Genomic DNA, 17,425 nt, shown 5'->3' on the forward strand with positions numbered 1-17,425 from the left:
CCCCCTTTTTTGAAAATCTTCCAAAAAAGCGTGCGAGGGAGAGGAGAGGAATCCCTTCCCTTTCGCCAGCGCTCTCCGCTCGCTCGCTCGCTCCCTCCAAGTTTCTGCAAAGCAGGAGTTGGGGCCCCGAGGAGGAAGGAAAGCGAGGGGGGGCCACACGCTGCTGGCCACAGCAAGCGGCTGACGGGGGCTGGAAGAGGCAACCGTGGCCGTGCAAGCGGAGAAAAGCAGCCGCAGATCACTGGCCAGGCAGGCACAGCCAAGGCGTCTGCCCCCTTCGCTCTGCACAGCGGCGGGGGGAGGAAAAGGAGCGGGACACGCAGAGGAGGGTGGGGGCGGACGATCTGCCACGGCCACCCCCAGATCTCTCCAGTGGAGACAAAAGAAAGAGCGCAAAGGGTCCCCTTTTGCATCCTGTCGTGCCAAAAAAGGGGTTGCATGGGGGAAAGAAAAGCTTTGCAAGGGGAAAGGAGAAGCAGGTTTGCAAAGGGGGAGCTCCCCATAAACGAGGGCGCACCCCCCAGGCTTCTAATCCGGCTCGGAGAAAAAAAGGCAGCTCCTCTTGCAGCGCACGCGTTTTCTCTGCACTTTGGCGAGACGCTCGCCTGCCTGCCTCCTGCAAAACCTGCCCGCTTTCTTTCAAGTTGCAATTCGTTTGCAAGGCAGCGACACACACGCGCTCGCTCGCTCGCTCTTCCGGCACCAGCTCTCTCGCAGGATCAACTGCAGAGAGAGAAAGCGAGCGGAACTTTGGAGCGCGCAGAGAGAGAGAGAGAGAGCCCGATCCTGCGCGTGTCTACTCAGAAGTCAGTGCACGGGACCGACTCCCAGGAAAGTGTGGCCGGAAAGTCTTCCTGGAGAGCGCAGGGGAAAGGGCGAGGGGCTGAGCGGGAGGCGAGTGCGGGCAGAGGGTGGGGACGGGGAGCGCGGCCCGGCCGGCCCGGAGGGAGGTCTACTTACGCGAAAACTCCCGCTTGCTTAAGTGCTGGGGCTTGCCTTGCTTGCGGCGAGACATGGTGGTGGCGCGCGGGCTGCTCGGGCGGGCGGGCGCGCGGCGAGCTCTCCAGCGCGGCTCACATGGGGAGGCGGCGGGCCGGCGAGGAAGGAGGCTGCCGAGGAAGGGTCTTCATCAACGTCTCTTGACATCCAAAATAAATTAGAAATCATACAAAGATGGCGCGGGCAAGATGAATGGGGGCAGCGCAGGCATGGCTCGCTGGGGGCTGCCTGCCTGGCTGGCTGGCTGGCTTCTTTCCTTGCCGTGCCGTGCGGGAGGGAGGGAGAGGGAAGGAAGGGAGGAAGAAGAGAGAGGAAGGAGGGAGAGAGAGAGAGGGAGGGAGAATGGCAAAAGCCCCCCTGAGCTGCAAGTTCAAGTGCGGACGTGACGTCCCTACGAACTTGAACGTCAAGCGGCTGGATGGACACAGGCATACAAAACATGGGCAGGGCGAGCCGGGGAGAGGGGAGGAGGAAAGGAGAGCGCCACGCCAATGGACGGCCATCGGGGGCTGGACATGATCGCGCCGCGAGGGGGGGCCCGCGGCAGGGCAAGCCAATGGCCGGGCACCGGGGGGGCCGCGCGGAGGCGGGGGGAAAGGGGGTTACCCTCCGAGGCGCCGGGCGCACGCGGCGGGGAGGAGCAGGAGCGGTGCGTAAAGGCGCGCGGAGAGGAGCGCGCCGCTCCGGAGTGACCGCAGGGGCGAAGCGGGAGCCACCCCGTGCGGGAGAGGCAACGGACCTGCGCGGGCACGGGTCGGGCTCTGGGGTCCCTCCGCAGTTTGGGCCCGAGCGGAGGAAATGTCCCAGCTGGGTTCTGGTCCGCCGCTTGGACCTGCGCTCGCTCACACTTGCGTGCACGCTGGAAAACAAAAAGTGCAGGCGTCGATCCTCGTGCCCAAGATCACGCCCACAACTGAATGAGTGAATGGATAGAGTGGGGCGCTAAGAAGGATTGTGCCCGGCTGGCTGGCTGAGACCCGGGGCTTTGGCTGCGGCCAAGCAGGAGCTCCCACACCTGGGCTGTTCCGTGACCTCCACACACAGGCACCTACCCATTCCCACACCCGGCAGTCACAGGTACACTGCCTCCAATCATGGAGGCTCCACGTGGCCTGTCACTGCTCGGACAGACCTGCCTAGCGTGAACGCAACAGCATTTGTTTTGCTTGGTTTTGAGCCGCCTTAAGGTTTCAAACCGAGGGAGTACGGCTGCAATCCTAAGCACACTTTTCTGGCCCCTTGAATATAATACGACTTACTTCTGAGTAGACACGCATAGGCTTGGGCTGCTAGTCACATCGAAGGGGGTGGTCCCTGCTTCTGAGTAACTGCTTATGATCGGAGGAGAAGCTTGCCGTCACTATCACACGCTTTGCGACCCAATTTCAAGTGGGTCCCCATTCATCTCAATATTTTATTTTTAATATAGTAGACTTAATACTACCATGGTATGTGACTGCGTTTGAGGAAATGTTACAGATCTGTACTTTGAACAGGCTACTCTGTATATGCTTTTAACAATGATAGTCAAGGGGACTTATTCCTGGGTAAGTGTGGATAGGATTGCAGCCTAGGATTGTGAAAAATGTTCCTGCTAAATGATGTTGCTTCCAATCATGACATCACTTCTTTTGGACCTGACAGATTCTCATTCTAAAAAGTGGGTCCCGGTGCGTGAGAACCACTGAACTATACTATAGAGTTATGTATACTATAGAACTACTCTAGAGTATACTATAGGGTTACGTAGCTCTGTTCTTCCCTATCAGCAGGGGTTCGAATCCTCCCAGCACCATACACCTTGAAGTGAGGAGAGAAAAGTGTAAACTCTTGTGCCATTTCACCTTGTCTTAATACAGGGAGGTTTGCAATCCACGTTCATAGCAAGGTGGGTCTGGGAAGAAACTATGGACGCATTTACCTGGAGGTAAGCCCCACTGAACACAGCGGGACTTGCTTCCTAATAAACCTGCACAGATGACAAAGCCCATTTGAACCTTCTGTGGGATGTCTGACAGTCCAATACTATGCATGTCTGCTCACAAGTAAGTCCCATTAGAGTCAATGGGGCTTACTCCCAGGAAAGAGTGGCTAGGATTGGGCTGTTAGTCCTCCTACGGGGTCTACAGGGGCACCACAGGCCAGTCACAGGGAACTGATAGTGGGGAGGGGGGTTGACATTCTTCCTGGGGAGTCACTTCAAGTCCCTTTAACAGCACTGATCAGGGCTGTAAGAGAAGCACTGAGCAAAGGTGCAGGGTGGAAGGTGACCTGTTGGAATGTGGGGAGAGCCTCGCCCTGGGGGAAGGCGTCTCCCAGCACCCACAGGATTCCTCTGGAGTCAGTGGGCTGCGGGTGCTCCTAGTGGACCCTGCGAAACGGGAAGCAGCGCTGTGCAAAATCTATAAGGAAGAGAAAATGGCTTTGAGTTAAAAATAATAATCATAAAGAAGAAGAAGCAGGATGTTTTGAAAAAGAGGTAGAAGGTTGACAAGCAAAAGGGGAAGGAGCCTTCTGTGATTCCCCACCTTCAATACGGGGGGGGGGGGGAAGGGAACACCTAATAAGTGAGATTGCAGAAGAGATGAAATAGGCAAGGAGGAGGTGAAATTAAGAAGGGGAGGGGAAAGGCGTCTGCCTGCCACCGCCTCAGGGTTGTTCAAAATAGAGGTTGGAGAGGGGGCGGGGGTCTCCTCAAAATAATGCAATCCTTGGGGGGGCTTGATATCAACGAGCATCACCGGCACCGAAAGAGAAGAGGGTTGGGGAGAGACCCCAAGTTCTTCTGATGGAAAAGGATACCAAGAAATAACCCAGACGGGGGAGGGGCAGAGAAGGTCAAGCCGGAGTTGAGCCCCATCCGAAGTGGGGTTTGGAAGCGGATGCCGGTAAGTCAACCGGGAAAAAGTTTTCTGCACGGATTGCGATGATCTCCGGCTGAGACATGGAAGGCACAAGGCGGGGGTCTCGTGGGGGGCAAAGAATGGGGCGGTGGGACAGACGGGGCAGGCGTGCGCCTCTCGCCCCCACCCCACCCCACTCCGAGAATCTTGGAAGCCCCAAAGCGAGGCAGACATCCAGAAGGAGGAGGGCCCATGTCGAACTGGGGAGCAGCCGCCCCACTGCAGAGGGCTGAGGGCATCCCCCAGCAGCAGGTAGGCAGGCACACGGGCCGGGCACTGGAGTTCCCTGGGCCTTACTCCGGAAGTGGCTCGTGCGACGGCAAAGGGAACCCTGGGCTCAACTCTGCCACTGAAATCGATGGAACTCAAGCCTGTTTTCGCTGCTTGCCTCTGGGCAAAATCCCACGGAACTCACAGCCCAGTCCGATGCGTGTCTACTCGGAAGTAAGTCCCATTATAGTCAATGGGGCTTACTCCCCGGAAAGTGGCTAGGATTGCAGCCTCAGCGAGACTTCCTTCTGCTCCAGCCTTGGGCTGGATCGTGCCACGAAGGCACTGCCCTGTAGGCACACGAACGAGCGGACCGAGCCTGTGCAGGTCTACCTGGATGTAAAACTCGATGAGTTCAATGAGGCGCCTTCCTCGGCCCGCGTGCGCAAAGCTGCAGTCCCCGTCTCCTGTTCTGACCCGCACACTAACTCTGTCCACCCACATTCACACGAGCGCGCTGCTCTCGCTTTCTCCCACATACAGGTTCTGTCTACACAAAGACGCCCATCCGCTCGTGGTGAAAACGACCTCCCCGCAAACTAGCTTTCTTGATCCGAGGCGTTTTTACTGGGAAGTAAGTCCCATTTGCCTTCAGTGAGGCTTAGAACCCAGTCCTATGCTTGTCTACTCAGAAGTAAGCCCCACTTGCCTTCAGCCTAGGCTTGTCTACTCAGAAGTAAGTCCCATTGTCTTTCGTGGGGCTTACTCTCAGGAAAGTGTGCTTAGGATTGCAGCCTTACACCCTTGGCTCAAGCGACCTGTGTGCCAGCCAAAGTTCTTCGCGGGAACATTCACACGAACTCTGGGGCGCGTCAACTGCACTCCCCATAGCTACAAAGCAGCCCGTTCCCACGCGCACTGGCTGAAGCTCCACACCCACCCTCCCGTCCCTCGCACGCCTGCCAAGCCTTGGAGAAAGCCGCTCCATCGCCTGCCCGTGCTTGGAAGCCCCTTGCAGGGGACAGGCGCGAGAGTCGGAGTTGCTGGGGGCCCCGAGGCAGGCAGCGACGCTCCCTCGCTTGCACACTCCCTTTCCTCCTCTTCCCCCCCCCCCAGCCGTCTGCAGAGATATGCAGTGCCGCGCCTCCTGTGCACCCCGACCGAACTTACTTCCAAGTCACGTTCAGCCTGCCCCGTTCTGGGCACGTGTAGAGTGTGGCCAGAAGCATGCAGCGAGCCCGAGGGGATCTGCTCCCGGGTAAGTAGGATCCGAGTGCACGGCTTGTTTTCCACGCACACTTACAGACACTGTTGCGCTGGCCTGACAGCCCAATCCGAGCCACGCTTTCCTGAGACTAAGCCCCATTGAGTCGAATGGGTCTTACTTCTGAGTAGACAGGCATAGACTGGGCTGCGAGGCTGCCATCCTAGCCACGCTTTTTGCAAACACACAATCCTGCTCCTTTGCAAACACACTTTTCCATGCACCCTCTCTTCCACACACACACAGAAAAGATCACTGGCTGCTTCCCTCCCCTCTCCGCTTCCCTCCTCCCTTCCCTGCTCCTCCGCCAGCCAGACCCGATCGCCGGGAGAAGCGGCTGCAACCTTTGCATAAGTCGCTCCCGGACGCGCGCCGGACTCGGTAGCGCGAAAGCTCCGGGAGAAGCCCGAACTGGAGGGGAATGAAGAACTCGCGAGGGCTCGATCGGACCTTCTTGCGGGGGCTGTGAGCTGGGCTCATGGCGCAAAGTGGCCAGTAACGATGTGAAGGGGAGCCTTGGCACCCTCTCGCTCCAGCTTCGCACACCGCAATCTGGGCAATAAACTTCTAGGGACGTGGAGGGGGGGACGCTGGTTGGTTGCGGAGTCTACACAGTACTTTGCGATGGTGTTCATACCGTGTGCAGCAGCGAGACCGCATTTTCTGTGACCCCTTCAAGCCTATGCGTGTCTACTCAGAAGTAAGGCCACTGATTTTAGTGTTACTACTCTAACACTAATGTAAGTGTGTATACAGGAGTGCAGCCCTGGGCTACAATCCTAGCCACACTTTCCTGGGAGTAAGCTCCGTTGACTAGAAAGGGACTTACTTCTGAGTAGACACGCATAGGATTGCGCTGTCCTAGGCATATTTCTTCAGGAGTAAAGAAGGGCCACTGAACACAGCATCTTTGCAGACAACACCCTCTCTTGTTCGTGTTTACTCGAAGGTAATCACCATCGAGTTGATTGGGTCTTACTCGCGAGTAAGCACAGCTTAAGCAGGTATTTTAACAACTGTCCAACCTCAGGGGGGCTTAACTTCCTAGTACAGGCAGACGGATCTAGGATGCAGCTGCACTCCTGTGTACAGTAGAGAGAGTTAGTTCCACTTTTAAATCCGCGGGTTTTCCATTGCCGGGTGAGCCTGGCTAGAGAGCTGCAGCCCAGGAAAGGTTCTGACCTAGTGTGGCCTCTGTCCGACTGGCAAGAACTCCCCCTCTCCCAGTGGCGTAGCTAGAGGGGGCAAAGCACTAAGTTTTGCAGGGAGCCTCCGTTTTGCTCCCCCCGCCCGGAATGGCTCTGAAGGGGAGGGGGAGGGGCCGCTTGCACGCTGCGGTGAGGCTCCCTGCAAAACTTAGTGCTTTGCACCCCGTCTAGCTACGCCACCCCCATCGACTCTTTGGCAGGGTGGAAACTGACTCGCCGCTGCTCAGTGTCATCCGCGGCGGCTCTGCAGCCTCTGCCTGCACAGCAAGGGCTGACCCTAGAATCGAGTGGCTGGATGCTCTCCCTGCCTGGGGGTGGGGGAACTTGGTTTGCTCGCTTCCCCTTGCTAGTCCTGGAACAACCACAGGACAAGCCTTAGGCTAAGGCTAAGACCTAGAAGGGCTCCTCAGTCCAGAGGTGTCGGTGGTGACAAATGACCCCCGCCTGGATCTGCCTGAATGACTCGGTGCGGCTGTGGTGCCCGTGCAGGTAGGGACACTGAGGATTGGATGGATGAGATGAGGGGGGAGAAGGAAATGGTGATCAGAGGCGCGCACACGCACGGGGAAGATGGACACATCCTGGAACAGGCACAGACCCAAGATTGTTACATAGATGGAAAGAGACAGAAGAGGCTCCAGGTGGCCCAAAAGGATGAGGTGGGTAGGGAGAGGGGGTGATGGAGCACAAGCTTCACATAGGGGAGGACATCAGAGGAAAATATTCTAGGAGACAGGACAGAGCACAGCCCCTGTTCGGAATCCTTCTGCTGGGAAGTCAGTCCCATTTATTTCCATGTTCACTCCCGGATTTCAGTGGAACTTCTTTCCCATAAAGCACCTTTGGGATTTCCTCTTTCCTACTCCACTACATCTTATCCAGTTTTATTTAGAAGAAAAATCTCTCAAATCCAATACAGTGTTTATCAGACTGTGGGTCGGGACCCACTAGATGGGTCCCAAGCCAATTTCAAGTGGCTCCCCATTCATTTCAATATTCTATTTTTAATAGACTTGATGCTACTATGGTATGTGATTGCATTTGAGAAATGTTACACACCTATACTTTTAACAGGCTACTATGTATATGCTTTTAACAATGATAGTCAATGGGACTTACTCCTGGGTAAGTGTGGGTAAGATTGGAGCCTAGGATTGTTAAAAATTTTCCTACTTGATGATGTCACTTCCGGTCATGACATCACTTCCACTGAGTCCTGACAGATTCTCATTCTAAAAAGTGGGTCCTGGTGCTAAAAGTTTGAGAACCACTGCAATAAGACTTTCTTACAAGGGTGTGTGTGTGTGTGTGTGTGTGTGAGAGAGAGAGAGAGAGAGAGAGAGAGAGAGCCCTCATAAAAATGCACTGTTATATGTTTCTGGGAAGTCTGTAAACAGGCATGAATGCATTCTCTCTCTCTCTCTTTCACTCACACACACACCCAGCCTCCCAGTGCTTCTGCTCTCTTCAGACCTACAAGTCAGCTCATCTTCATGTTCTTCCCCTTCCTTTTTCTGACTTGTTGTTTAATTTCAAAATAAACATGATCCAAGACAAGCAACGCCTTCTCGCCTTTTCCTTCTTTTTGTAGTGGGAAGGGATAAAGAGAAACAGGGAATCATTGGCAAGCAAATGTTCCTTGTGATTACTGTACTTGAAAAGACAACATCTTTTGCTTATCACAATTGGAAGCAGCGGCTGAAGCCATGGTTTGAACTTAAGGTGGCCTATAGAAAGGCTCATTTGACTGAGGGATGATCGGGTAGGACTAGAGAGGGGCAGGATGTCAAACACAGGAGAATGCTCTGGTCACTGGCACCCTAAAGAACCCACCCTTTGCCTTCAGGAGGGTTCACCAGTAAATAGAGCAAGAGAGAAATGTGGAAACCTATGTACAGGTGTGGGCACCTGAAAGTTACTCAAAAATAGACAATTTTATGTGTGATCTTTGTGTTCATCACACTTACTTCTGAGTAAACATGCATAGGATCAGGCAGCATGGTGGTTACCTGATGTATACTCTCCTATGCCACATCTGAAGTCCTGCTTTTATGTTTCTTTACACAGAAACAGACCTGTTGCCACACAAGTGAGGGGGTGTGTGGGTGGATGCATTTTACAGAAGATCTCACCCAAAGGGGTGAATGGGTAAGAGAGGTTCTGGTGTTCGAGAACTCTCTCCCTGTCCCTCTCATCCGAAAGCCCTGGCCTTGCGCTTACTGTCTGTGCCTCCTTCTTGCCTTGCACGAGTGAGCAAGGTGCTTCTCCAGCGCCAGAATGTGAGCATCTCTACATTTGCAAAGAGCCTGTTGCCTTGACCAGTGCTTCTATCCCCACGTCCCTTGGGTGGCCGTGCCTGCCTGTCTGCCCCTCCCCTGAAACTCCCTTGGATATGCTTGGAGCTCACATCCCTGCTCGGTGGGTGGCCGGGCCCACATTTGAGCTCACATTCCCCAGCACCCCACCCCGTGGTGGCTTCAAATCAATGAAAGGCACAACTGCATTACAGGATTACAGTAAAGAAAGGTGGAGTGATGGGAGAGTTCGCTAAGGTTGCAATCCTATCCACACTTTCCTGGGAGTAAGCCCCAAGGGCTATAATGGGGCTAACCTGAATAGACATGTATAGGATTGGGCTCTGAGCCTGCAGCCTTCTCCAGCCGTACACGTGCAGGGGTTTGGGGCTACAGTGGGGACAGCATTTGCTCAATCACACTTTCCCACACACAGTGGGGAGTAAGCCCCATTGACTACAGTAGGTCTTCTGAGTAGACAGGCATAGGCTTGAGCTCTAAGGCTGCAATCCGATGCACATTTTCCTGGGAGTAAGACCTATTGGACATAATGGGACTTACTTCTGAGTAAACTTGCATAGGATTGTGTCCTAAGCAGCACCACCAGCTCCCTGGTTCCCTGCTCCTTCCAGTCTAACCATCTGCATAGTAGAGGTGGTGGTAGCAACTGGACCCTCCTGTTATAAACTGCTGCCTTGACTGGGGCGGTGGTTGTGCACTGAGGACCCTGAGCAGGGTGACCAGATGTCAAAACTGCAATAGAGGACTGGGCATCCCAAAATGTAGGACATCCAAGAAAAATGTAGGACATGACAAAATAAAAGCTAAAACTTGCATAAAATATATGCAAATATGCATATATTGCATGGTCTAAATACTTTATTATTAAATTTAAAACTCCATTACATATAACTTATTAATTACAAGAAGGCTCTGTGCTGCCTGCTCACAGGGAAAAGGAGAACATTTAAGTTCTTTTCCAGGACATGAGGCTGAAAAAGAGGGCGTCTGGTCACCCTGACCCTGAAACTCAGTGCTCACCTGAGCCAGGAATGCACCAACTACCTAGTTCTGCTGTTCTGAAAAGTTCCCATCAGCATACCTCTCCTTGCCGCTCCGAAAGTTCCTGGGGCTTGTAGTATCAGCCCTGCTCTGTTGAGACTGCTCTGTTGCAGAACGCTCGCCTTTCCCCCACCACTACAGTTCCCAGGGTGCTCTGGGGGAGAGGGAAGTCCTGCAAACATAGTATAAGCTTGCTGTATAAACGCAGTGCGTGTTTTTTTCTATAGCTTGCAGGAGAATGATTCAGGGCCCAATCCTGTCAAACTTTCCAGCACCCATGTACAGTAGTTGCAATGCAGCCCCAAGGTAAAGGAACTGATGTTGCCAAACACCTTTACGTTTGGGAAGCCTCTGTGGCTGCCTCCCCACTGCAGGATGCAGTGTGCACCCCACTGGCACAGCTGCATCGGCAATGGGAAATTGACTAGGCTTGGACCCACAGTTGGAAGAGGATTTGGTGTCAGGCACATCCAAGGACAGTGCCTGACCCCAAACATTATTCTGAGCACTGGAAAGCTGCTGAAGCCAGGCCTTTCCACTGATTCTCTCCCTGCAGCTTGTTGCCATCTCTTTCTTTCATCCTTTCTTCTTTGGCTAGAGGGGCTTCTTCTCAGTTAGGGGGATCTACTTTTCATCTCTCTGAATCATAATCTATCTGATTTTGCAAGAAAGATAACCAAAACATGTGTAGTAGTGTAGTAGTAGTAAGTTCAGCGATTTTCAACCATGGCACACTGGTGTGCCATGAATGGTTTGCAGGTGTGCAGCAGGACGTTGGAAGAAGGTCGTTATTAGTAGGGTAATTTTGGGATGTGACTTTCCCACATGCAGCATGGTGAATCTTGTCAATTGTCAAAAAACTGATGGTGTGCCTTGACAATTTTAGTGCCTTTTCAGTGTACCATGAGATGAAAAGGGTTGAAAAATCACTGAATTATTTAATGGTAGTAGCACCGTTACTATAAAGAATGACAGGAGCCAGGCAAAGTTTGCCATGGTTAGGCTGCAGTCCTGTGCATGCTTATTTGGGAGCAAGTTCCACTAAGCACAGCAGAATTTATTTCTGTGTAAACCTGCATAGGTTTACGCTGTACAGGCATGGTTTATTACCTAACCCAGTGAATAGATGCAATAGGGTTGGGCTGTGGCCCAGGGCCTAGGATAGGGGGGTAAAGGGGGTAATTTGTACCCAGGCCCAGGATCAAAAGGGGGGCCCAGGAGCCAAAGGAGGGGGCCCGGAAATTTCCTGAGATCTTACATTTTCCTATCTACTGACTTGTTGCCCACACAGGATGCTGGGGACACTACCACGATTGGGGATGCTGGGGACGCTACTGATGCCACATGGGGTGGTAGACCTGGGCTCCAAAGACTTTTCCAACTGTCTCTACTCTCTCCCCCACCCTGTTTCACTCCTCCCTGCCCCTATTCTGCTCACTTGTCACCAACCTCCCCTGTTCTTTCACCCCTCCCCCTTTGCAAAGGGGCCCCAAAGAAACTTTGTGCCCCCTGGTAAATTCCTCTCAGAGGCCCTGCTGTGGCCTGTGGGTCCCAGCTGACTTCCATTGGACACAGTGAAGCAGAAGCTTCCATTGGTTCTTGTTGCACGTTTACTTTCAGGGAGTTCAATAGGGTTTACTTCCAAGTAAATGTGCCACCTGGTAATCTTTAAATGTATGTGAGGCTGCAGTCCTAGGCACATTTACGAGGAAGCAAGACCCACTGAATTCATCCTAGATCGTGCTCTGTACTAAAACATTTACTGTATAGGATGAATTATATATTTGTAAGTCTGTAAAATAACTGTTGCTCCAAACAAACTGTTCTATTTCCTCCTGTTTTGGCTTGAATCCCTGTACTCAGCTGGCCTTGTGGTTTAGCAAGACCTTGTGGTCTCCTTGTTTTTGGAGAAGATCTGTCTTGAAATGCAGAATTTTTAATTTGGGAAGAGGGTATAAATTTCAGGACTCCTTTTAGCATGAAGTCCTTGCAGCCTGGTCAGAGGTGGGGGGGAGGGGGAGAAAGGATGCTCTTATTTTATGGAGTACTCATGTGCTTTTTCCCAGGGCTCTGAACAGCCTCCCCTTTCACTGCTGATCCTCAGGGAAGTTGGCCAGCCACTGTAGCAGGGAAGAGTTAAAGCAGCTTCCTTCTTATAGGGCAGGAGGGCTGGGGTTTGTGCACATTTCAGACAATTCCCCCCCCCCACTCACTTATCTGCTTTTATCCCTACTCCTTTTTTTCTCTACCAACCATGACCCATGCAAACCACTTTCAAACTAATTGAATTGTTGTTGCTTCTTCCATCCCCAAGAATCCTGGGAACTGCATTTGGGGGGGTGGGGTGAGGTGATGGAAGATCAGATAATCAGGTGGATGATGTGGTGTTGACAGCGATTCCCATGTTTTGACAGCTGTTTGACAGCTCTGGGAAGGGCAGTGCTAGCTCCACAGCTGTAATCAATCAAGGCCAATGGAAACTCTTGATGTACACCTGAGCTTCATTTGACCTTGATGGGACTTCAAACAGACATGGACTAAGGAGGTAGCTCACAGCTGAGCTACATCTTGGACTTAATGGAGCTACAGGAATAAAAGGCAGCTTCAAAAGGCACAAGGACCCAGACCTACCAGACGAACAGACTTACAGGACACCGACAGACCCACACAAGGAGAAGGGGACTGCCAGGACTCTGCTAGAGGACACAGAGGAGAGGACTGCCAGGACCCTGCTGGAGGAGACACTGTGCTGGAGAAGACAGAGGAAGGGAATGCTGAGACTCTGCTGGAGTGGACACAGGGGAGGGACTCTGCTATTGGGAAGACTGGACCTTTACCCACTAAATTAAGTGGAGTTTTGGGGAGGGGAAGGCCTCTGGACAAGAGGAATTGCAGGGAGTGTCTGTGTTTGTAGCAATAAATTTTGTTAATTGCTCAAACTGATAAGCAGTTCTAGTCATTCCTTTGCACACCACAGCTGCTGTTCTTGGAGAAAGGTGTTAAGTAGCCAAAAAGCAGGCATTAGAAGGGAGTTGGAATATTTGGACAGGACAAATTGGCATAGCAGGATTGGACAAAACAGAGAGCTACTAAGAATTCATCCTAATTGTTATGTATGTAAGTTATGCAGGATCAAAATCAAACTGCCAATTGGGTGATGGATCGAAATCCTGGCACCCGATTGGCCCTCTAGTTAAGGTTTCAGTTGCACCAATCATGGGAAGTCTGGGTGGAGTTAAAGGCTATAAAAAGCCAGGGGTTTGCCTTGTTTTTTGCCAGGTTCTGTTCTGAAGATGGAATAAACATATTGAGCTGTTATCACTTTGCCTTCCTTGAATCGCATGGACCCACTATATAACACTGGCGATGAGGGTGGGATCCTATTCCTCCATGCTGAACAACGCTAGAACCAAGAGCTGATTCACTCAGAGCTGATTCACCACTGGGGAATTGTTGCCCCAGACAAAGAAAAAAGACCAGCTTCTATACGTTTGTTGAGCTGCCACCATGACCACCCAAGGTCACATTGGGGAATTTGATCCAGCGTCCCCAGAGCTATGGGACACTTATGCAGAACGTCTTGAGTTCTTCTTGGAGGCCAACACAGTTAAAGATGTTGCCCTAAAGCAGGCCACCTTGCTCAGCGTCTGTGGCTCTGCCACTTTTGAAATTGCCCAGAATCTTGTGGCACCAGTAGAATTAAGGGATACCAGTTATAAGGATATCATGGGTCTCCTACAGAATCACTTCTCGCCCCAGCCTGGAGCCGATTGGACTTTTGCTTACAGATTTTCAGGGTAACCGTGCCCCTGTTCGGGGTGCAGGTAAGTTTCAGGTTCATTATAAACACTTTGATGGGCTCCTGGATCTGGTGGTCACTGAGAGACGTCGCACTAGTCTCCTCAGCCTTGCGTGGTTTGCTCCTGTGGGTATCCAGGTGACAGGTCCAGAGTATCAGCAAATTAGACTTTGATGCAGTCTGCCAAGAGTTCGCCCAGGTCTTTGAGGGGACCCTTGGCTGTTACACTGGCCCCCTGGTCTCTCTGCACCTAGATCGGGCCATCACGCCCATCCACATGAAGGCATGGCGGGTTCCTTTTGCACTCAAGCCCAAGATAGATGAGGAACTGGATCGCCTTGTGGCTCAAGGGTTCTTAGAGCCAGTGCCGCACGCACTCTGGGAGACTCCAGTTGTTACCCCTCTCAAGCCTAATGGGGATGTGAGGAACTGCGGGGATTACAAATGTACAATCAACAAGGCTCTCCAGCAGCATGTGTACCCGGTGCCAGTCACTAGCCATCTCCTTGCCTCCCTTGCAGGCTCCAAGATTTTTGGAAAATTTGACTTAGCCCAGGCTTATCAGCAGTTGCCAGTGGATGATGACACAGCAGAGGCACAGATGATAGTTACCCACCGGGGTGCCTTTAGGGTCAAGCGCTTACAGTTTGGCATCTGTGTTGCACCAGGAATTTTTCAGGGCCTCATGGACACTCTCCTCAAAGGAATTCCTGGGGTCATTTCCTTCTTTGACAATGTGCTGATTGCTGGGGCATCAGATTCGGAATTCACCAGTTGCCTTCGCGAGGTCCTTTGCCGCTTCCAGTCTGCTGGACTTAAGGTAAAGAAAGAGAAGTGCATCTTCAGAACCTCGAAAGTTGAGTTCCTGGGTTACCTCATCGATGCTAATAGTATCCATCCTGCACCAGAAAAGGTTTGAGCTATCGTGAATGCCCCGCCTCCAACCTCCAAGCAGGAGTTACAGACATTTTTAGGACTCCTGAACTTTTACCATTCCTTTTTGCCACATAAGGCAGCGTTAGCAGAGCCACTCCATCGCCTCCTGGACAAGAGGACCCCCTGGGTCTGGGGCCGCCACGAGGATGCTGCCTTCTGAGGGGTAAAGAATTTACTCACTTCCAACTCCGTACTGGCTGACTTTGATGAATCACTTCCTGTTGTCCTTGCATGCGATGCCTCTCCATATGGTATTGGTGCAGTCCTCAGCCACACACTCCCAGATGGAAGAGAGGCTCCAGTAGCCTATTATTCGAGCACCTTGTCTTCTGCTGAACGGAATTATGCACAGATAGACAAAGAGGCTCTGGCTATAGTGGTGGGCATCAAAAAATTCCATGACTATCTTTATGGTCAATGATTTTTGATATTGACAGACCATAAGTCTCTGCTGGGTCTTTTCGCCCCAGATAAACAGACGCCCCAGATACTGTCTCCCCGCATCCTGCGTTGGTCCATATTCCTGGCAGCATATCGGTACTCCCTGAATTACAGGCCTGGCAAAGCGATGGGCAATGCAGATGCCCTCAGTTGCCTTCTGCTGCCTGCTCATGGACCCGATCCAGCTCCAGCACACGGCATCATGCTCCTGGAATTGCTCCCAGAACCGCCACTCCATGCGTCGGACATGGCTTCACACTCAGCCAAGGACAGTATTCTTTCCTGTGTTCTCAACTGGGTGTGGAGGGGGTGGCCTACGGACCACATGGATACAGAGTTCACTGCATATGTCTGCCGCCAGCACAAACTCTCAGCCCATAAGGGTTGCCTCCTCTGGGGAAGCCGGGTAGTCATTCCGACTAAGCTCTCACTAGGTCCTAGAAGCCCTATGTGAAAAAAATCCAGGCATCGTATGAATGAAGGCACTGGCCAGGAGCTACGTCTGGTGGCTCAGAATTGATGCGGCCATCGAAGAAAGGGTGAATTGATGCAACACCTGCCAGGAGTCTCAGCCAGAAGCACCTAGAGCGCCCTTACAACAGTGGGAGTCCACTCGCACCCCGTGGTTCTGACTACATATAGACTTTGCCGGGCCCTTTCACAGCCAAAATTTCTTCATTGTAGTGGACTCCTACACCAAATGGCTAGAAGTTGTCCCAGTAGCAGCTATGACATCCCGGGCAGTCGTCAGGGCTCTCCGCAAAATCTTTGCTACCCACGGCCTAACTGATACGATCATGTCTGATAACGCTGCCCAGTTCACATCACAGAATTCAAGGAGTTCATCAGCAGGTATTTGATCCACCATGTGACATCAGCTCCCTTCCATTCATCCACGAATGGTCAAGCTGAACGCATGTTGAGAACCACAAAAGAAGCATTCACCCGCATCACCCAGGGTGAGTGGGACCATCGGCTGGCAGCATTCCTTTTCAGCCAGCAAGTCACACCATGCACTGCCACAGGCCACAGTCCAGCAGAACTTCTTATGGGACGGCGCCTGACAATGTGTCTTGACTGGCTGCACCCAGACAGGACTTTGGAAAGACCACCGACCTCCGAGATGCGAGAGGGTGTGCGTGGGTTCAGCCCAAATGACCCAGTATATGTACGGAACTATGCGAATGGTCCAGCGTGGATCCCAGCAACCGTCATTAGAATCACTGGCCCCGTCTCATACGAGGTGGCCATTCTGGACGGCCGGACCCTCCACCATCATGTGGACCAGATGCATCACCGCCTGGCTGACTCAGCACCCACCACGCCGATTCTAGTCCCCGGTAGAGAGCATCAGGTCTTGCCACAGTCTGGAGAGGCCATCAGTCCAGATGTGATACTGCAGGAACTGGAGACCTCCCTGGACTTATCTGAGCCACCAGATGTCAGTGCACCTATGGGGAGTCCCTCTGCCATAGATGTGCCAACCCCAGAGCTGACTGAGGAACCAGAGGTCCTGATACCAACACTGCGGCGTTCTTTGCAAATGCGGGTACGGCCCCGCCACTTACAGGACTATGTTGGTTAATCTTGAACTGTACTTGGGGGGAGGGGTGTTATGTATGTAAGTTATGCAGGATCAAAATCCTGCATAATGGATCGAAATCCATTCGATCAAAATGGATGGATGGGTGATGGATCAAAATCCTACCACCCGATTGGCCCTCTAGTTAAGGTTGCAATTGCACCAATCACGGGAAGTCTGGGCAGAGTTAAAGGTTATAAAAAGCCAGGGGTTTGCCTTGTTTTTTGCCAGGTTCTGTTCTGAAGATAGAATAAACATATTGAGCTGTTATCACTATGCCTTCCTTGATTTGCATGGATCCACTATATGAAACTAATCTTAACCCTTTGTATTCTGGCTGTGCACTTAGAAGCCCCATGAGTGCAATGGAGCTTTGTCCCGTGGATCCATCGGGAGCCAGGACAGTATCATAGGAACTCAACTGAATAGCCAGTCTTGGAGTCACCCTAACACCACCATCCTCTATCTCTGCCCCCCTCAATACATGTCACAGTGCCCATATTCATCACTGGATCCCTGTGCTTCCATCTTCCTTCTTTCTCTTTGTTGCTTGCTAAGATCCTTGAGGCAGGGTTCTGTCCTTTTATGATTCTGTGAACTGTAATGAACGTTGAATCTGCTGTGTAAACAGAGGGTCTGGGATTACAGTCCTAGGCTTGCAATATGGAGATTGGCCATGAGATTTGAACCTATCATCATCCCTCACCCTTGCCTATCTCACAGCGTT

General features: G+C 52.2%; 1 protein-coding gene across 3 annotated transcripts in view; it reads right to left on the reverse strand.

Annotated features, from left to right (window-relative positions):
* BCL11A (BCL11 transcription factor A) overlaps window positions 1-1,386 on the reverse strand; it is a 194,584-nt gene extending 193,198 nt beyond the window's left edge. For all 3 annotated transcript variants that reach the window (XM_066626298.1, XM_066626280.1, XM_066626271.1), the window contains exon 1: window positions 961-1,386. In XM_066626298.1, the coding sequence (XP_066482395.1) occupies window positions 961-1,015 (55 nt within the window). In that variant the 5' untranslated portion in view covers window positions 1,016-1,386. The remainder of the gene's footprint in view (window positions 1-960) is intronic.
* Window positions 1,387-17,425: the final 16,039 nt, after the last annotated feature.

This window comes from Tiliqua scincoides, chromosome 1 (genome assembly GCF_035046505.1).
Source record: "Tiliqua scincoides isolate rTilSci1 chromosome 1, rTilSci1.hap2, whole genome shotgun sequence".
Lineage (NCBI taxonomy): Eukaryota > Metazoa > Chordata > Lepidosauria > Squamata > Scincidae > Tiliqua > Tiliqua scincoides.